General features: G+C 38.0%; 1 protein-coding gene across 1 annotated transcript in view; it reads left to right on the forward strand.

Annotated features, from left to right (window-relative positions):
* Positions 1-6,275: 6,275 nt before the first annotated feature.
* The window catches only part of CAPN13 (calpain 13), a 239,059-nt gene continuing 223,175 nt past the window's right edge, over positions 6,276-22,159 (forward strand). Inside the window, exon 1 of the mRNA XM_044659593.1 lies at positions 6,276-6,380. Coding sequence (XP_044515528.1) covers positions 6,276-6,380 — 105 coding nt within the window. The remainder of the gene's footprint in view (positions 6,381-22,159) is intronic.

The following is a 22,159-nucleotide window of genomic DNA, read 5'->3' on the forward strand; positions in this document are numbered from 1 at the left end:
TCCCTTATCACCTGAGATGATAATCTTTTCTCTCCCGACAGTTCCCTCTATGTACAGATCATGTATATAGATCATGGCTGATCTTTCATTGGTTTCTAACCATCACCCTCGTTTTTTGTTGTTCATGACTTTGGTCATGCCCAACTCTTCGTGACTCCATTTGGGGTTTTCTTGGCAAAGATACTGGATCAGTTTGTCATTTCTTTCTCCAACTCATTTTATAGAATAGGAAACTGAGGCCAACATGCTAAAGTAATTTGCCCAACATCCCAGAGCTAGTAAGTATCTGAGACTGGATTTGAACTCACCTCTTCCTGATTGTAGACCTGGTGCCCCATTCATTGTACCACCCAACTGCCCCAATCATACCCCACCCTATTATACTTACCTGTAGAAGTATATTTCCCTCTCACACCTAGCCACTACTACAAAGTAAGCTACTTCAGGGCAGGGACTGTCATAAAAAAAACCATATCCTCCAAAACTAACAGTATTTTTACATGGTTGACACTAAAATATTTACTTTTTTATAATATTTTATTTTTTAGAAACATTTTCCATGGTTACATGATTCTTGTTTTTACTTTCCCTTTCACCCCCCCTTCACCCACCCATATCCAATGCACATTTCCACTGGTTTTAACATGTGTGATCAATCAAGACTTATTTACATATTTTTGTTAGTTACATTGAGATAAGATGATACTAAGGTCTCCTGCTTTGCTAGAATACTTATAAAGACAACCTTCCAATGCCCAAGCTCCTTCTTGGGAATAAAGTCAGGACACATAATGGGAAACTGCTTTCTTTCTCTCTTTTAGTATAAGCTACTGAAAGCAGTTTGGCATCACAAATTAAATTTTGGAACTGACATCAGGAGAACTGAAAGGTGCATGCTGGGAATCAATATGAAATAACTGGAAAGGTACATGGGAGCCAGACCATGGAGGGCTTTACATGCCAAGCTGAGGATTTTATATTCAGTCCTAGAGACACTAGAGGAACATTGAGTTTTTTGAGTGAGGGTGCAGAGGAATGTGTGACATGGCCAGATTTGTATAAAAACCTAGCACTGGGCACATCTAGTCATCAATTAATTTTCCTTCCCTTTTCCCTTGGTTCCTTCCTTCCTATCCTTCCCTCTAGCATTTATTTAAATTAAATAAGGCTAATCATAGTTTATATTTATGTCACACTTTACATAGTACAAAACACTTCATAATATGCCATAAGCTGTTGTTGTTTCAGTCATTTTTCAATTATATCTGACTCTCCTTGATCCCATTTGGGATTTTCTTGGCAAAGATACTGGAATAGTTTGCCATTTCCTTCTCCGGATCATTTTACAAATGAAGAAGCTGAGTCAACCAGGGTTAAATGACTTACTGGGGTCATGCAGTGAGAAAGTGTCTGAAACCAGAGTTGAATTCATGAAGATGAGTCTTTCTGACTCCATGCCTGGAGCTCTATCCATTGAGCCACCTATATGCCCCATTTTACAAAAGAGAAAACTAAGGCTCAGAAATCAAGTGTCCTGCTCCAGAATGGACATCTGGTGGGTGATACATCCAAGCACTGAACTCTAATTCCCTGGTTAAGTGTTCACTTTACTGCATCATAGTAGGAGAAAGTGAGGTGGGTCGCAGCTGGCAGATATGGAATAATAACCTAGAAACTTGAGGAGAAAGAAAGAGCTTCAAGATCTTAGAATGCTATAAGGTATCATTAGGAAATTAATTAAAGTTTTGCCCAGCCAGCTGCAGTGAGGTTCGGTCTGAGGTGAAATAGTACAATTTATGATAGATCAACCAGTAAATGCTGTTTCATGACTCTACAAAAACGTGGGTTACCCAGTGCTACAGATTGGTATAGCTGGCATAGTGAAAAGTCAAGGGAGAGCTAACAAGAGTATCATTAACTTGACTGGTATTACAGATGGACTGGTAGGGAGAGAAGTCAAGTCAGAAGAACGCCAATGCACTAGAAGGCTATGGAAGGGTCATGTTTGTGATGGCCAAGAGGTTCACCAGAAGCGAGGAGTGGTATAGCAGAATCAATAAAGGAAAGTTGGCAAGGAAAACTTTTGAGTTTGAGGCCTTGGGAGTGGGGGACACTTCCACATAATGGAACCACATATGAGTGGTTAACATGGAGGAGATGGGGAGATCAATGTTGCTGAAGGGGCCTACATGTTAGAGAAACCATCAATAGCATCAAAAGCTGGCGACGGACAAAAAGATTGAAAGTCAAGTGTTGAAGTCCCTGATGAAAGCAGGAGAGAGAAAGTCCAGGCTGTCCTTAAAAAAGTGATCCCTGAGTTAGAGAGAAGGCAGTGTGAGCAAGTGGGAAGGATTTCAGGTGGAGAGAGGTTATCTGAATGGTTAAACAGGGAACTTGGAAGTGGCATGAGAGAACAAAGGGTTAATAATAGCTGACCTCAGACACTTCCTAGCTGTGTGACCCTGGGCAAGTCACTTAACCCAGTATGCTTAGTCTTTTCCCTTCTGCCCTTGAGTTGTTACTAGGACAGAAAACAAGGGTTTAAGTGAATAATAATAATAATAATAATAATAATAATAATAATAATAATAATATACTATTCACTAGTATTTATAGTGTACCAGGAATTATGCTAAGTGCTTGAAAATAATTATCTCATTGGATCCTCTTCACAACACTGGGGGTGGGGGAGGTAGATGCTATTATTATTCCCATTTTACTGATGAAGAAACTGAGGTTGAATTTCAGCAAATGGTCAAGAGTCACACAACTAGGTACTGTATGAGGCCATATTTGAATTAAAGTCTTCCTGACTCTAGGCTTGGTACTCTGTCCACTGTGCCACCTAGATACCTTCTTCTTTTCTATCTGGTCAGTCATAAGGAAGTTCCAGTAATGTCAGTACAGTGGAAGGGAATAGTAGAGAAGTGGAAGAAACTAGAATGGTCCTGGAAAGGGTACCTCTACTAGAAATTTTTCCTGATTCCCCTTCCCTCTCTTGATTATTTCCAACTTGCCCTGTTCTATCTTGTTTGTTCATAGTTGCTTGCATGTAGACTGCCTCCCCTCATTAGACTGTGAGCTCCTTGCGAGCAGGGATTGTTTTTTTTCCTTTTCTGTGTATCCCCAATGCTTAGCACAATGCCTAGCACATAGTAGGTTATTAATAAATGCTTAGCTATCTAGTCATAGGATGACTTGGAAGTAAAATTTGATGCACCTAAGACATCATCCTTCCTCCTGAACCTGACCCTTTACCAACTTCTTTCTTTCTGGGAAACACAGCTTTATTTATTAATCTACTGTATCATAATGGATAGAGAGGTAGCCTTGGAGTCAGAAGGATGCAGGTTCAGGTTTTGCTTCTGTGAAAATAGGTAATGGAGGGCACCAGGGATGTTACAATAAATCTAAATAGTTGTGGGTACACACACTGGGTTGTAGGAGAGACTGGACCAGGATGGGAAGACCAGAGTTCACTGGATTAACACAGGAATGGCAGTTGGTCTTAACTGTTATCCAGCTTTCCCTAGGCCAGAGTCTAGAAAAAAAGCAGGCAAGGTAAAAGGGTTTAACAGGTTTAATTATGTTTAACTAAAAGGTGGGAAGGGATTTCTATACTTGAAACCTAATGACAAAACCACAGGGCAAGGGGGAGAACTTCTCTACTCTAATCTTAGTGATCGAGCAGGCAGAGCCCAAAGGAGCAGTAATGGAATCACTGGGAATCTGCATCAAACCTGGTTCCAGCCAGGGTTTGACCAGCACAATTATGGGATGAGGGTGGCTTTGGGGTTCTCACTGTAATCCACCAATGATCTCAGATGCCAAAAGCCGAGGTGGTCCAAGGTATCCAAGCAGAGAGGATGTGCTTGAGATGCTGTCCACCAGATCCCAAACTTCTCCTCTTCCCTTGGTGCTGCTCTGTAGTTCTTGTCCTCTTTGTTAGAAAACACCACCACTCAGGATCCCAGAAAATCAGGATGCAGGGTGTCCTTTTCTCTGAGATCTCCCAGGGCTAACAACAGTTTGTGCCAACCCCTAATGGAGTCTCTCTCAGGGCACAAGCAACTTCTTCCTGCTCCTTCATTCCATCTTGGAATGCTCCAGCTCCTTCCTGCTAGGTACATCCTTAATACTTAATTACTAACTAATCTTCCTCACAACGCTTCCTACATATTCTTACTTTGTAATCCTGGGCACACAGGGTCTTCTTAATAAGAATACCCAACATTTATCTTGTTATCAATCATCGAGCTGAACACTTTATAAATATTACCTCATTTAATCCTCACAAAAACCCTGGGAGTGTTATTATGATTCCCATCGTTCAGATGAGGAAACTGAGGCAATTAAAATTTAAGGTCCCACAGCTATTGTCAGAAGCTGGATTTGAGCTTGGATCTTCCTGATCAGGTCCAGAGCTCTATCCACTGTGCCACTTAGTTTCCTTCTTAGTGCCTCAGTTAGTTCTCTATGACTACGAGTAATGGAGCAAGTGTATATCTCCCTTGATCTAGATGGCTTCATTTGGTCTTTGCATATGACCTTTTACATAGTAGGCACTAAATAATTTTTAAAAAAAATTCTTACCTTCCATCTTAGAATCAATATTAATTATCAGTTAGTAGCAAGGCAAAAGAGTGATAAGGGTGAGGCAATGGGGGTAAAGTGACTTACCCACGGTCACACAGTTAGGGAGTGTCTGAGGCCAGATTTGAACCCAGGTTCCTCCCAACTCCAGGCTTGACTTTCTAGTCACTGAACCACTTAGCTGCCCCAAACCAAATACATTTTTGTTTAATTGAATCAACTATCCTTGTGAATTTGCCTAATAGAATAAAATGAGCACTGGATCCAGAATCAAAGGGCTAAGTTCAGATCCTCCCTTCTGCTACCTGTGGAACTCCAGGTTGTTCATTTTCCTTCTCTGTAAAATGAGAAGCTTTCAATAAAGTGATCTCTGAGATAGCTTCCACCCCTCAATCCTCTGAACGTAGTTCATAGGTAGCTCTTTGGGAATCGATCCATTACACACAGCCATACTGGACCATCGTAATCTTGAGCAAATCACTCTCCATCTCAGGATCTTAGCAATCTCATCTAGAAAATGAGGGGGTTGGACTACATGGTCTCAGAGGTCCCTTTCAGGTCTGTGTCTATGAGCCTCTGATCCTACGAGAAAAGCCTGGAAAGCAAAGCAGTTGAATTTGGCTACAGGTCCCTTTAAGCTGCTGGGAAAGCACATTTATGCTACGTTACCAGGGCTTTTAAAAGGCAATGTTCTGTGCTGATGGTCTCCCTGCTGTATGGATAATTGTAAAACAAACTCCATATTTCAGTGACACCCTTTCTAATTACATCTCACCTTCATTAGGCTATTAAAGTGATAGATGGTAGCAATTACATTGAACCCCACTGAAAACATTCTATCTGTGACACACACTGACTAGAACATGAGTTATTTACCCAGGAGCCTGGAAGAGCTCGGCTGCCACTGGGAAGCACGGCTAAAAGAAACCCCATTCACTCTGACAGTTGCCTAAGGCTTCCCAGAGGAGCCGAGGCACACAGGTCAGGCTGAGGCTCCATCTTGGCACTCACCACCCCTGCTGGTTTGCCAGATGCCTGGGTGCAAAGGGCAGCATCTCTCCATATTCATTATTAACTGAGTAGGACAGCGAGCAGGGCTGAGAGGCAGGGGATGGGGCTTGGAGGAGTCAGTATTTCAGTGTATCCCTCTTTTGCACCTAGCTGTCCCTTTACAGTTACATAGGGAGTCCTGACAGATGGCTCATAGACACTAACTGCTACCGTGATGGGAGGCAGTGGGATAGAGGGGAAAAAATGCTGGGTTTGGAATCAGTGGAGCTGGGTTTGAAGTCTGACTCTGACCTTAATCACTTAAGCTTCCTGCGGCTCAATTTCCTCACCTGTAAAGTTATGGGTTGGAGGAGATCAGAGACTCTTCACCTGAATTTTTATTTTTTTAAAAAAACTGATAATTATTCAGTCATTTTCAGTTGTTTCTGACTCTTCGTGACCCTGTTTCGGGTTTTCTTGGCAAAGATACTGGAGTGGTTTGCCATTTCCTTCTCCAGCTCATTTTACATGGAAGTTAAGTGATAATTGTATTTTGATATAATTGGATTCTTTTGTAATCCTATGTGGTTTTTTTTATGCATTTGAAAATTTATTCTGAGGCGAGTTCTAGAGGCCTCACCAGACTGCCAAAGGGTTCACAGCACAAAAGAGGTTAAAGAATCTCCAGAAAGATGACCCCCAAGACCCTTTTCAGCTCTAAAACTTGTGAGATGAAGATGCTCGTTCTTTTGGACAACAACCTTCAGTATAAGGAACAAGACCCAGAATATGAGCAGGTATTTGGGGCGGGAAGCATTTTCTGAAAGCAAAACTGAGACATGTGATTGATAAGGGAATTGTGTGGTCACTTGGTTTAGGGGACAGTGAGACAGATTTTGAAACTGAGTATGATAAACCATTGTAGAACACATTTAGTTGAGCTGTGTTGAGTTTGATTTGGTTTGGTTTGGTTTGTCTTAGTTTGACTTGGCTTAGATTGGATTCTTTTGGTTTGCTTTGCTTTAGTTTAGTTTTTTGGAGGGTTTTTTTTCTTTTGCCTGTTTATATTTTCATTTTTTTCTAAACCCTATGAACCCTCTCCCTAGAAGCAGGGACAACCCAAGCAAGGGTGATTGATCTGCATTTGAATCCTGGCTCTGCCACTGACCTCTTTTGTGACCTTGGGGAAGTCACTTCACTTCCTTGATTTTAGTGTTTTCATATTTAAAATGAAGGGATTGGAGGCAAGTAGGTAATACAGTGGGGTGAGTGCCAGGCTTAGAGTTGGGAGGACCTGGGTTCAATTGTGATCTCAGATACTTCCTAACTCTGTGATCATGGAAAGCCAATTAACTCCAATTGCCTAGACCTTACCATACTTCTGCTTTGGATTTGATATTTAGTATCTATTCTAAGACAGAAGGTAAGGGCTTTTAAATATAAAATAAAAAAGGAATTGGATCACATGAACTTTAAGATACCTTCCAGCTCTAACCCCATGATCTCATGATTGCCCATCCACATCCCCACCCTCATCCCTCAGGAAATTCAAATAAAGGTCTCTTTAATTCTGTCATATTTTCCATTGAAAGACTTGATATCAACTTCTTAGACTTGATGATGTTCTCCAATCATGGAAGCACTGGAAGAAATTGCCTGTTCATGACCTCAGCTTCCTAGAGAATGCAATAAGATCTCTCTGAGATTTATTCTAATCGAGACCTGACCTTATGGATTAGGTCAAGAGCTGCCCTTAAACTATAACCTAAATGCCATTGATCTCTCAATTCAGATTCTGTGAGATTAAGTTCTTCACCCTTCCTGGTCCCTAAGTCTTTGGTGGTTCCCAGGATCCAGCAACCTCTTATATCCAATAGTTAACTAATCTTGTTTGCTGCTGCAGGTACTGCCATCAGCATGCTAATGTACAATTCTAACACCAAATGTACCAGTGGACAAACTGCATGAGAGGAACTCATAAATCTTCTGTTTCATATAAATTCAATTTGTGGATGAGTAGGGGGAGAGATCTTATACCTTGGGACTTTGAACCTTGGAGACACAAGGTCTTACTGTGAGAAATACTCTAAGATATTGTTACCCTAAGAAATAACTGAGTCCCCTAGGCACCCCAATGACATCATGGGAAGAAGAATTGTGGGCCAGGAGGAACTCACATATAGACTCTCTTCTAGTTGCTTCCTATTTTAACTAATACTTGTTGACTAGATGCCAGGTCTTCTAGTTATTTCTATCTGCTGAAGCACATAAGAGCTTGTTGACTGACTAACAATAGGAGTGCTATCATTTTCCTCTATATTGTAGTGCCCCAGGGCAAAACTCTCATTATTCTGTCCTGGTTGAAGCTCTTGATTAAGAAATGATGACAAGGGTCAGAGCAGTCTTGGGTAACTGAGGTCACATTGGAACTCATGTCTTTTTGACACATTGGATAGAATGCCAGGACTGGAAGACTTGGTACTGAATTGAGTCTCAGACATTTACTAACTGTATGACCATGGGCAAGTCTCTTAACATTAATGACCTCAGTTTCCTCCTCTGGAAAATGAGTTGGAGAAGGCAATGGCAAACCACTTCAGTATCTTTGCCAAGAAACCCCAAACAGGATGAGGGAGAGTCAAGACACAACTGAAATGACTGTACAACAACAGTAACTTTAAAGATTACATGTCAAAACAATTTTCATTAATAATTTTCTGATATTTCGTGATCAATGTTCTCTCTATATATCCTTCTATATCCACCTCAGCAAGATGGCAAGTAACATGATATAAGTTATACATGTGTTATACAATACATATTTCCATGTTCAACAAGTAGAAAAAGACATCTGGCTCACAATAGTGAAAATGTCATGGAGGAAATGAAGTGAAGAATGACTTGCTTCAATCAGCATTCAGACTATCAGTTCCTTCTATGGTGGTGGCTTGCCTTTTTTGTCATGAGTTCCATGGAGTTGTCTTAGATCTTTGTATTGCTGATAATAGTTAAGCCATTTACAGCTGGTCATTATACTTTACTGCTATTAGTGTGTACAACATTCTTTTGGTTCTGCTCATTTCACTTTGCATCACTTCATATAGGTCTTTCTAGGGTTTTTTTGTGATCCACTTGTTTGAACAATAACAATTTCTTGACTCTAGGACTAGTACTCTATCTAGCTGCGTAACCCCTCTGTTCATCTCAGTTTCCTCAATTATGAAATGAGGATAATAATAGTATCTATCTCCTAGGACTGTTCTGAGGATTAAAGGAAATAGTATTGGCAAGCACTTAGAACAATGCTTGACATATAATAAGTAATATATATATATATATACATAATAAGTACTATATATATATATATTCTTATAGTCTTTTCCTAGTATACACCCCTCTCACCCAAAGACCCCTTTTGTAAATAAGGAAAACAATTAGGCCAAATTAACCAACAAAACAACCTAATGCTAATGCTAACTCACAGAAAAGTGTGCAATCTTTAAGATTTGCAAAAGCACTTTATATACCTTATCTCATTTGATCCTAAGAACCACCTTATTTACTATTATTTATTCTAATTTAAAGAATAGAAACCCGAGACTGAAAATTGGGAAAGAATTGGAAATCAACCAAGATTCCATACCTAGAAATGTCTGAAGCGAGATCAAAACTCAGATCTTCTTGATTCCAAACCAGTAGTCTATCCTCTGTAACCCACTGGCTCTCAAATCTGCCAGGACATCTGTGTTCAGCATCCATGGTCCCTTATTCTCTATGAACAGATAGCTCTCTCCTTTAGGGTATTAATATTGTAGCCCTGCTTCCACTTTTTTGTTTATTCCTATGGACTGTTGTTTACCCTTCATTTTCAAAGAGGACAAAGATATCATGGGGTGGCATCCTGACTTGCAAGTGGATTGGTTTTAAATGAGGCAGAGTTGCACAAAGTCAATTAGCCTCATTCTCTCTTCCAGAATCATCCTTATCCAGTGTCAAGGCAAAAGCCAGGATGACTGCCAATAGCTCAGGATGCAGTAGATGACCTTGATATCTTCAGCCACCTTCAAGGCCATTGGAACAAGTGGTTCTCAGCTGCCCATTCCATTAGGGGAAGTCTTCAAATGTTTGGGGAAGAATCCCCTTAACTCACTGACAATTTAAAGTCTGTCAATTACCCTCCACCTGGTTTAGCCCAACTGCTTAGATGGTTTTACTGGAGTCTGGCCACTGTCAATGCTATAGCTTCTTGGAACCACAGGTGAGAATTGGGTGACAGGTAGATATTAAAGGTGGAACTTTGAAAAGAGCTCTATGTATTCTAATGCCACATCAAGGCATGGAGGTGACTGAGGACTCTTGAAGGTTATGTCAGTGGAATAGAATTATTGGTAGCTCCCACCAACCAAGGAAGGTTTTGACTAATAAATACATGCCCCCAAATAAATATGCCCCCCACAAACCTCAGTTTTAAGCCTCAATACTTTATATTTATAATATATTCTGCACTTAATGTACCCTGAATTTGTTGAATGTATGAGTATCAGTTGTCCAAGAACCTGTCTGCTACATTCAAAAGGCTCCTAGCCTCAAAAATATGGCCTCTAAAGGCTAGAGGTTCTAGTCCTCCCCAAATACCCCAAATACTGGCAATCTAAATAAGTAACAGAAAGACAGTCTCTACCCACAAGGAATTTTCAATCTAATAAGGAAAGACAATATACAAAAGGAAGTTGGAAACCAGGAGATATCTTATTTTCATTCATGTAACTGAAACTGGACAAAACTATAAATGGAGAGTAGAATTAGCTTAATGTCTTCCCTCTATAAAGGAAAGCTTTGGGAGGAGTTTGGTACTGTACCCTCTAGCCCTCTAGTCAAAGGGGGAGGAGGTGGTATCTAAAGCTTTAGTTAACAGCATGGTGATAAAATTAGAACCCAACAGTTTATTCAGGAGATGAGAGGGAAGGTTCTTGTTCCAACCAGACAGAGCTATAGATAGAGAGCAGGGTGAGATGAAATTTCAGTGATCTACATCTCCCCCTCCCAATTTACCTTGGGAAGGGCAAATAATACATGGACAGCTAGGTCCAGATTAGTGCCAATAATGAAGTCCCTTGAAGTAGTTCCATCATTTAAATTCACACTACATATTTCCCTTGGGTTATAACTATAAAGTGCTTTGTAAACCTTAAAGCATTATATGAATGCTAGTTATGATTATACTATTCTCTGACTTAAAAGCCAGCATCTTTCCATTATACCACAATAATCAAAAGATGTGTGCCTCCATCAAAGTGGGTAGAGAACTCCTTGCTTCTACTCTGTGGATTAGGAATTTAATTAGTTGCTATGATAAAAAAAACCCAAACTATAAAAGAATTATTCTTTAGAGGCCATACTTTAGAAACCAGAAGCTTTTTGAATGTAGCTAGAATGGTTCCTGAATAGCTGATACATAATCTGTTACCAGAACTCACATTCAACAGACTCGGGGTACATTAAATGCAGAATATATTACAAATACAAGGCACAGAAGCTTAAAACTGCACTAAGAATTATGCTCGGCCAAAGGTCAGGGAAGAATTAGTCTTAAATCCTGCCTAAGAAATATGTTAGGTAAGAATACATGGGTAAGTCATTTAACTTCCTTTGGGTTCAATTGTTTTCCCTTGTAAAAAAAGGGAGACTATTTGAGGCAATGTGATATGGTTACTAGATAAATGGTCTCAGAATTAGAAGGACCCCAGTTCAAATATTGCATCTGAACCATACAGGTTCTATGATGCTGGATAAGACACTTAAACTATCAGAGCCTGAGTCAACTCCCTAATGTTACAGATTGTAAAACATTGGTAGAGGTTTCCTTATTAAGAATTCCTTACACTAGCAATTTTGAAAATGAGTTCCAAGGATCCCTGAGGTCCTTTGATAACTTTATATTATAATAATCACAAGACATTTAAATTTCTAATACATTTAATATTAATAGATATAACTGACATAAACAAAACTCTTTGGGAGGGGCCTTCAATAGAGCTTTTAATAATATAAAGATATATAGGACAGTTAGGTGGACATAGTGGATAGAGAGCCAGGCCTGGAAATGGGAGGTCCTGATTTCAAATCTGGTCACAAATACTTCCCAGCTGTGTGATCAAGCCACTTAACTCCAATTGCCTAGACCTTACTGCTCTTTTGCCTTGGAATTAATATTTAGTATCAATGCTAAAACAGAAGGTAAGGGTGATTTTAAAAATTTAAAAATTCTGTTTTAGCGTATTTCTTAAGATACAAAACTTTAAGAGCTAATATCCTTCATCAATAAAATCAAAGGCTTATGCCAAAAAATAATCTTCATGGCACCTATCTTATAGTATTGCTATGAAGATAATGACAATGTAGAAACCACTTATCAAAATCTATGGGATGCAGCCAAAGCAGAACTCAGGGGAAAATTTATATCCCTAAGTGCATATATGTACAGATTAGAAAGGGAAGAGGTCAATGAATGGGCATGCAACTTAAAAAACTAGAAAGAGAACAAATTTAAAATCCTCAAATAAAAACTAAATCAGAAATCATAAAAATCAAAAGAGAAATTAATTAAAGTAAAAATAAAAGAACCATCAAACTAATAAATAAGACTAGGAACTGGTACTTTGAAAAAAAAAACAAATAAAGTAAAGTACTGGTTAATCTAATAAAAAATAAAGAAGAAAATTAAATTAACAGTATCAAAGATGAAAAGGGAGACCTCACCTCTAATGAAGAGGAAATTAAGGTAATTATTAAGAACTATTTCTTACAACTATATGGCAATAAATATGACAATCTGGGTGAAATGGGTGAATATCTACAAAAATATAAATTGCCTAGATTAACAAAAGAGGAAATAGGATGCTTAAATAGTCTTATCTCAGAAAAAGAAATTGAATAAGGCATCAAGGAACTCCCTAAGAAAAAATTCCTAGGGCCAGTTGGATTCACAATTGAATTCTATCAAGCATTTAAAGAACAACTAATCTTAATATTATACAAACGATTTTACAAAATAAGCAAAGAAGGAGTTTTACCAAATTCCTTTTATGACACAAATATGGTACTGATTCCAAAGCCAGGTAGTCTAAAAACAAAAATACTACATAAATTTCAGCTGTTTTTATTGTCAAAATCAAGAAAGAGGTGCTAATAATCACTGCCTGATTTTCTTGAGTGGGAAATGACCAGATGTTGTCAATCCAGTGCTCATTTCCCAACCTGCTATCTGTACCATCCAACACCAAAGGGCACTCCAGGGTAGTTGCCAAGCTCTTGACGATTCTCAGAATGTTGGCTTTCTCTTTGTCCTTAACTCTGCTCTTTTGTGGGAAGTGCTATTTGTCTTAATCTATAGTTTTTTATGAGTCAATTATCCAATCAGCTTCTAGACTCAACTCCATTCTATTAGAAAAAATGTTCATGTCATTCCCTGTCTTTACTAACTACTACAGTCTCTATACATAGTTAAAATCAAATGTAATTAAATAAATAGTAATGGAATGTAAACAGCAAAGATGGGTATTTCAAATGTGGCTTGTTCAATTGATTAATAATTGCAAGTATCTGATAAATACTTATTGAGTGACATGCAGCTGAAATAATACAGTTAGTAAATAACAGTTTGTGTTTATGCAGTATTTTGTGGTTACAAAATACTAATTTGGTCTTCAGAAAGCCCTATAAGGCATGTAGAGCAAATTCATCCTGATTTTACAAAATGGGCAACCAAAGCTCAGAGGAACTTAATCAAAGGATGATATAGTAAATTAAGAGTAAAAAGGAAATCTTAGTGATTGTCTAATCCAAATCTACCATTTTACAGGTAAGGAAACTGAAGCTCATATATTTTAGGTAGCATCCCCAAGGGTATACAAATATTAGACAGTAGAGGTAGATCAATCCCAGACCTCCCATTCCAAATCTAGCATTCCTTCTGCTATCCCATCTGGTCTTGTCTAAGGCTGCATAAATAGTAAATGACAAAAGCAAGGAGTAGAACCCAAATTTTATTTATTAAACTTGGAATTACTCAGCCATTCTCTATATAATACATGAGCTCCACACATAATATGCAGAACACTAACTAAATATTAACAATGAATGAAGCAATGTCCAGTCCTAATTAGCTCTAGCTCTTGGCTTCTGCTAGGATGCATAAAGTAATGTTGATGTATTCTTTATTCAACAAAAGGGGAGAGGAGGGAGTAAATAGACTATTAGACCACTTTACATAGAAACAAGTGAGTTCATAACAAAATCTTGTGTTTTTGAGCCTTGCTTTTTCAAGATATTTTTATAAATCATGTTTAGGAGGTAGGTAGCACAAAGGATAGAGCAATAGGCATAGAATCAGGAAAACCTAGTTCAAAACCAGCTTCAGACATTTCCTAGCTGTATGTTGCTGGGTAAATCATTCGACCTTTCTATCTGTCTATTCCTTCAATTGTAAAATAAGGATCAAACTAGTACCACCTCCCAGGCTTGTTGTGAGAATCAAATAAGACAAGATTTGTAAAATGTTTAGCACAGTGCCTGGCACAAAGTAAGTAATCAATAAATACCCTTTTCCTTCATTATTTAATCAACATGACAAGCTTATAAAAGAAATTAAGGGAAGGGGCCTGCTAGGTAGCACTGTGGATAGAGAGTCAAGCCTTGAGTTAGGATGACTTGAGTTCAAATCTGCCCTCATATACTACCTAGCTATGTGATCCTGGGGAAGTCACTTCAACCCAATTGCCTAGACCTTTCCTTTTTTGTCTCAGAATTGATACTAAGAAAGAAGGGGTTAAAAAAGAAATAGGGCTGGAATTATCATTTCTATTTCACATATAAGGAAGATGAGGTACAGAATATTTGAATGAGTTATTAAAAGTTATATATCTATTTGGAGGCAGATCTCCTTATTTCCAGTTTAATTCTCTAAGAGAGATGATTACTGAGGTATAAAAGTAGTGTAAGAATGAAAACAAAAGGGGGATACTGTAAGAATGAAATCCAAGCCTGGGTATTTTGAAATTTGTCAGTTAGAATGTTGAGGAAGAAGAACCCATTGGCAGTTGGAAGAGAGCAGAGACTTCTGGGAAAGAGAAGCCTGAAGAGCAGCTTTTGGGGGGAGGCCAGAGTGGGAGGTGGTGGGAACCTGGCTCTGTGACCCTCAAAAGTGAGCTTTGAAGGGCTTTTCCCTGATATACACAAGAAGTTCTGTTGTTCTCCTGAGACATCTTGTTTCCTGTGATTCACTATACTTGCAACAGTGCCAACTGAGTTTGAGGGTTTCTGAACTTCCTTTGGGGAGCTGATCCCTGAACCTCACACTTGCCTTGAGCTTTGCCCAGCAGTATCCCTCCTTGACTTATAACAACTATAGCTTTAGAAATATAAATTAGTGGGCTCGGGAATGTGAAAATTTGTTTGGGAAACACTCTGTCTGACCCTTGGGTCTTAGACTTGGAGGCTACCTGGCACAGTGAAGGACTTTTGGGATTAGGGATTATCCTGCTCCCTCTTTCCTGTTGAATCCCTAATTCCATTAACTCTGCTAGTTGTTCCTTGAATTAAACACCCAAGATTATCCAGTCAGATCTGCATTATTCTATTGGTGGGAGGCTACTAGAAGGGATACTGAAGGGAGGCAGGCTGAACTCCATTTTAAGTCTGACTCCCCTGCTGTGAGTGAGGGGGAAGTTTCTGTATACCTCAACTTCGCCAACATCCTATCAGGGTTTCACTCATTTCTCCTTGAGGAGATAAAATCCCTTCAACCCCTCAGCCGTGGCATGATCTTCCAGCGGTTCTCCATTTCCAGTCAGGGAACCTCAATTGTAAATAGGGGTGGCTGAGAGGGAGGAGGGGTCTTTCCACTCCTTACTACCTGATCCACCACTACACCCCAACCTTCCTAATCCTCTTTATAGTAGGAGGACACCCAAGTAGTTCAGTGGAGTCAGGAATATTCCTCTTTCTGAGTTCAGATATGTCCTCAGACATTTCCTAACTATGTAACCCTGTAAAAGTCACTTAATCCTTTTTGCCTCAATTCCTCATCTGTAAATTGAACTAGAGAAGGAAATGGCAAAATACTTCAAAATCTCTATGAGAAAACCCCAAAAGAGGTCGAGAAGAACTGGATACAACTGAAAATGACTCCACAACCACAAAAGTAGAACAGGCTGCCTCAAGATATGGTAGTTTCCTCATACTTGGAGGTATTCAAGTAAAGACCAGATGACCATTTATAGGCTGTGGGAGTAACTAAATGGTCAATAATGCCCCTTCCAATTCTCAAATCCATTGATTCTGCAGTTCTTTTCTCTAACACCACAATTTAGAATTATCCACTAAATATACATTTTATCATGATGATAAATGGGCTATACTAAGGAAGAAAGGTAAAAAAGAGTATTAAAGAGACCTCCCCTTACCAATGCCCATAAATATCAGATATACCCTTCCAATACTTTTGTTTCTTAAATTAAGGAAGTAAGAAAAGCAAATTGAAAACCTGAAAGTAGAAACATGCTGACATTTAATGTTTTATCATTATGTAAAAATTTTAAGGTCTGTTCTTATAGGCTCATAAATGTAGAGCTGAAAGGAACCTCAAAGACCATATAATTCTGTTCTTCATATTGCAGATGTGGAAAAACAAGATCCAGGGAATTTAAAATCTTGTCCAAGGTCATATAGGTAAACATAAGAGGCAGAATTCGAATCTAGGTTCTTTGGTTTCAGAGACATTGTTCATTGATTTCATTGCCAGGGGTAGTTCTTTAATAGGCTCAGATTTCAGCCCCTCTACTACTTAGTAGATGGTCTCCATGAGGTTCTGTGGCCAGTAGTTCAACTGGCTGCCAACTCTCTGATGAAATGCTTCTCCAAACTTAACCAGGCAGTTTCTTAGAACTGCAGATACATAGTACATCATTAGGTCTATATCTCATAGCTAAAGATTTCCCAGGTTGGCAGAAATTTCTAGATCTTATGGCTCACTGACCTAACTTTGAAGAAACTACAGTGGCCCTTTATGTGATGAAACACTCAAGTAGGACATCGGTGTGGGATTTTGATGTCAGATTCCGTCCTGATATGAAAAGCACATACAGATTCGCTGTAGGACCTCTGACTTCTCTGGCTTGTTCCCTCCATCTGGATGAAACCTAGAAGTGAATCAGTATCAGACACCTACCCACCCTCCCACCCAGGGGACGCTCCAGCTCCCCTTGTAAACACTCAAGTTCACAATGCTCAAAGCACAAAATTAAATTCACTTTTAAATTAATAGGTACAAAAACAATTCAAATTTTGTCTTATAGAGAGTAAAGACTTCTCTCTTACTGAGCAACCTACAAGTCACAGGCTTGCAGTCTAGGTGACTTCACTATCCTGGACAGATTTCTACAAGTGTGGAGAATGTGGTTAGGTCCTGAACATCAGCACTTTTCACCATGGTCTTTTTCATTCATGTCAGGCACCCCTGGTCACTGTACCCTGTTATTTTCCATTGTCATCATTAGTTCTCCCTTCTTCATCTAACCTTCTTTGAAGACCTCTGTCCTTACAACTCTCTCTCACTCCCTCAATTGCTCCTCTTCACCTTCTCTAGAACATCTTCATGGCTATCTATATCTCAAAAGCACATCTCAGGGCTAACATGTTTCCTTTCCTTTGATTTCTTTTACCACCTTTATCTTCTGACATAGAATCAATATATTGCATTGGTTCCAAGGCAAAAGAGCCGTAAGAGTTAGGCAATGGGGGTTAAATGACTTGCCCAGGGTCACACCGCTAGGAAGTATCTGAGGCCAGATTTAAACCCAGATCTGACTCTCAAACCACTGAGCCACCTAGCTGCCCCTTTCTTTTCAAAAGATTAGAGAGAAGTAAATGTCTGTCAGCTAAGGAACAGTTAACCATATTGTGGTACATGGATTTAATTGACTGCACTATGCCAGTGTTGGCGAAGTATTGTCACAGGTGCAAACCTGGGCAGGGGAGGAGCTGCTCTGTTCCCATTCTTCCCAGCACCTGAGGTCATTTTTGCATGCCCTGCCCCTCTGTACAGCTGCCCAAAGTGAGCATTTCCTCCCTCTATTATCTGGAGTAATGTGGGGGGCTCACAGGCAGCTTGAAGTTCCAGTTTGGGCATATGAATTTGAAAACCTTCACCAATACTGTACTATGCTACAAGAAACAATGAAAATGATGAGGAATACAGATAAACAGGTTAAAAGATTGTATTAACCCCAAATGAAATAAGCAGAACCAAGAAAACAATATACAATTAATACAAAAAGTAAATGTACAAAAAACAAGCATGGCCCCAAAGGAAAGATACAAGAAGATATTTACCCCTACCTAAGGGTATGCTAGTAAATATTTAAAAACAAACCGGAAAACATGGTACAATGTTAAGTTTAATCTGCATTAATAACACTTCCCCAATCACTTTCTTAAGTCTAGACAATCAATAAAATAATAAATCAACCCCTGATTTGTAATACTTGTTAATTTGATGATTTTCAAGGAAAAAAACTCACACTGAAAATTTAAGAATCCATTGCACTGAGCCAGTAGGATATGGCTCTAACACCCCTGCTGTCTCCACTTAACCCCCATTACTTTGCAGAGATGGAAGGTCCCTAGATGTGGTACGGTGAATGCATTTTCAGACTTCTTCAATATATTGATTCATTTTGGTGATTTTTTTTCTCCCTGTCGTCTTTTTCTTTTTTCTTTTCAGGAAGAAATATTATTTGTTACGTGGGATGGCTCTCTGATCGTCTGGGTAAGGGATAATGAGAAAAATTCTGTTGATATAAAATACAAAATATGTCAATGAAACAATATTTTAGAATAAAAGATTATACATATATAAGGAGAAGGAAGAAAATAGTTTAGCAAAATTAACACATCAACTGAGCCTAATAGCATTTACCTTGTTCCATATCCATAGTCTTCCACCTCTTTGCTAGAAGACATAAGTACATTTTCTCTTCTATTCTTCAGGGACAAACTTAGTCATTATAATTTCACAGCATTTCACTAGAAAATGTTTAAATGAATTCATATATTATTAATTACAACATCATCATCATATATTTGAAAATAAGGATACACATCTGTGTGAGACATTTTATTTGCTCAATCTACAAAAGAAATGTTTGCTTATTTATTATTTTGAGATGTGCTGCAATTTTGTTGGTTAAGTATAGATCATATTGACAATACTTGATGTTGCTAAGGGAGTCTTGGACTCTTTGCAATAATTCCATACTCACCTTCTTTAACAGGAGTTCTCAGTTTACAGGTTATGAAGCACTGATCTAGAAAATGCACTTTTCAGGGGTTTTGAGCTTGGGGAAAAAGTTCAGAAGGGAAAAGGGGGGAATGAGAACTGATCAGAGTACCTAGAAATAGTGTCAGAGAAATGATTACAAAGAATTAAGGTTCAGGTGCTACAGGTTTCTACTCCCTAAGTAGCCATCCTAATGCCAAGAGTTGAGGTCAAGAGAATTGATGCTCTAAATAGTTCAGTGATCAGGAGAAGTTTAGAATGGACTAAAATCAACCAGCATTAATTCAATATCTATTATATGCTAGTCATTGTACTAGATTCTGAGTATACTGGAGCAAAAATGAATACTCCTTGCACTCAAGGAGTTTAATTACTATAAAATGGATGATTAAAATTTAAGGGATAAAGTCCTATCCAAAGTCCTTGGGATTCGTGCTGAGGGGAAATGAGTCAGTGATTTCTAAGACCCTTGCCTAGATCCTTGAACCTTTTACATGATGGCTTTAGGGGTCTTGTCAAAGAATTAAACTTTGAAAACATGTTGGCAAGAACCAACTAGCTCAGCATTCTGACAAGCTCTCTTAACTATCCTATTTTTAAGATCAACTTTCCTGGGTATCTATTAATTAATATGGTTTCTTTCTAGTAATTGTTTGGAATACTTCAGATACTGCCGTTTTAATGAACTCCATTTCAAAGCCTCTAAGCAGCCTGCTTCCAGGATATCACTTATCTGCTTTGTAAGAGAGGGACTGAGTCAATTAGGCACCAAGTTTGACATATATGACTCATTCTTGCCCATCTGAGCTTGAGCTGAGTTTTTAGTTGTCCTATGAACTCAAGTAGGATGGCACAGTCATACTATCCTCAAAAGGAATAGAAGAATTATGGGAAAACATGAAGCCTAGTTGTGCCAGAGGGTACAAAAGATAATTAATTGTTTATATGTTCAGTAATAATAATCTCCTAGAGATTATTAATCTAGTAAAGTCTCAGAGACTTTCACAGAGGTAAAGATGATTTGGAATCACCTACGATGGGGAAAAACTCTTTGAAAGAGTTTCTCCTCCAGACAATTTCCATGAGTTTATCATTAAAGATTGTAGAATAGAAGAACTGGGTTTATTGTTGTAATAGGAATGTCACTACTTAGCCTGAGACGAACAGACTGAGGCAGGCAAGTAGGCAAAAACATTTATTAAGCATTCACTATATTGTAGGTGCCAAGTGCTCAGCACACTAAATATTGAGAATAGGAATAAAAGGAAAGATGAAGACAATCTCTGCTCTCAAGAAGCTTTGCCACTACTTTAGGTGTGAGAGCATGGTCAGGAATGGGGATTGAAGTCTGATATGAAGGTGGTGAATGCTGTTAATAATATGCTCATGACATGGATTAAAGCAAAAAATTCATATGGAAAATGGGTATCATAGGTCAGTTTTTCTCAACAGGTTGGGGATAGATTGGCCTGGGGTGGGGAGAATTTGTAACTGAAAATAAAAACAAAATTAAAATTAAAATAATAATCCTACAGAAAAGAATAATGAGTTTAGTGAATGAATGGAGATAGGGACAACCAGCTGCCATGAGAATATTGAAAAAAACAGGAAGACTGTCTGATACTTACCACATCCCTTAGTATATCATTATATATACTATATATTATATATATGTATTATATATTCAGAAAGAGGAAATTCTGAATAGATGTAAAACTCATGACTGGGGCATGGTTCAAGATAGATATATGTTACTCAGAAGAAACAGAAGTAAAAAGATGTTTTTGTGTAATGGGTTTGGTGGGAGAGGAAGGTATTACTATAAATTTAGAAAATATGAAGGTCATTGGGTGGCTCAGAGGATTGAGAGCCAGACCTAGAGATGGGAAGTCCTGTATTCAAATCTGGTCTCAGACATTTCCTAACTATGTGATCCTAGGTAAGTCACTTCACCCCTGTTGTCCAGCCCTTACTGTTTGTCTCCCTTGAAACTAATACACAGTATTGATTCTAAGATGGAAGGGAAGGAAAAGGGAAGGGGAAAGAAAGGAAAGGAAGGGAAGGGAAGAAACAAAGAAAGAAAATTTAAAAATTCCAACTAAACAACAAAATAGAAATTCTGAAAATCAAAAAAGATAAAAAAAACTAAAAAAAAGAGAGATAAATAAAAACTGGGGGTGGGGTATCCAGAGTGGTGAAACAAACAAAATAGAGACAACAATTAACTAGTAGAAGAAGAGGGAGAAAGAGCAAGTAAATAATCAGTATCAAAAGTAAAATGAGAGAATTTACAGCAAACAAAGAAATAAAATGAAACATTAGAAACTATTTTGGTAAATTATATTCCAAGAAAATTCACAACACAAATTATGTGACTGAATATCTACAAAAATAAAATATGTTTAGGTTGATATTACAAGAAATAAAAAATTCAAACAACCAAATCTCAAAAAAAGAAATGGAAAAAGTCATATTAATTCCCAGAATGGGGATGGGTAGAATAACCCAGATGGGTTTACAAATAAATTCCATCAAATAATGAACATTTGATTTCAATATTGTAAAAATAGGAAAAGAAGGGATCCTATCAATCTCTTTTATATAAACATAATCTTGATGTTTCAATCAAGAAAAGACAAGGAAAAATATATTTTAATGTCCCTAATGAATATTGATGCAAAAATATTAAAATAAAATATTAGCAAATAGGTCACAGAAAGAGATGAAAAAGATTGCACACTATGATCAAGTTGGATTTTTTTAAAAAATACAATAGGTTCTTGTAATAGAGTTGTCAGAAAAAGAAAAGAAAAAAGGTTTTTGAAGATTTTTTTGAATACACAGAATAAAATAAAAGGAAGGTCAGGAGTAACACGGACAAGCAACTCAGCCTGGAAAGTTAAATGCTAAATGTATATTATTCCTTTTAAGAACAAGTAAAAGCAAGGTATACACAGTAGAGATTAGGGGATTTATATACATTCCTTTTTCTATTTCAATTTGTATATGGAAATGCTCATTTAAAAAACGGGTTTTAAAGCTCATAAAAAGGAAACAAAGACAACAAAAATGGTGTGATTTTTTTGAAGGTGTTTTTTTTTTGTTTGTATGTTTGGAGGAAGCCTATATTGGGAAAAAGAGGAGAATCAACAGAGGGATTAGGCCCTTTACCTGGGATGGATGAGATAATGATAATTGAAAACAAAGAGAATCTAGTTCTCAATTTTTATTTTGTTTCTG

This window comes from Gracilinanus agilis, chromosome 2 (genome assembly GCF_016433145.1).
Source record: "Gracilinanus agilis isolate LMUSP501 chromosome 2, AgileGrace, whole genome shotgun sequence".
In the NCBI taxonomy this organism is placed as follows: Eukaryota; Metazoa; Chordata; class Mammalia; order Didelphimorphia; family Didelphidae; genus Gracilinanus; species Gracilinanus agilis.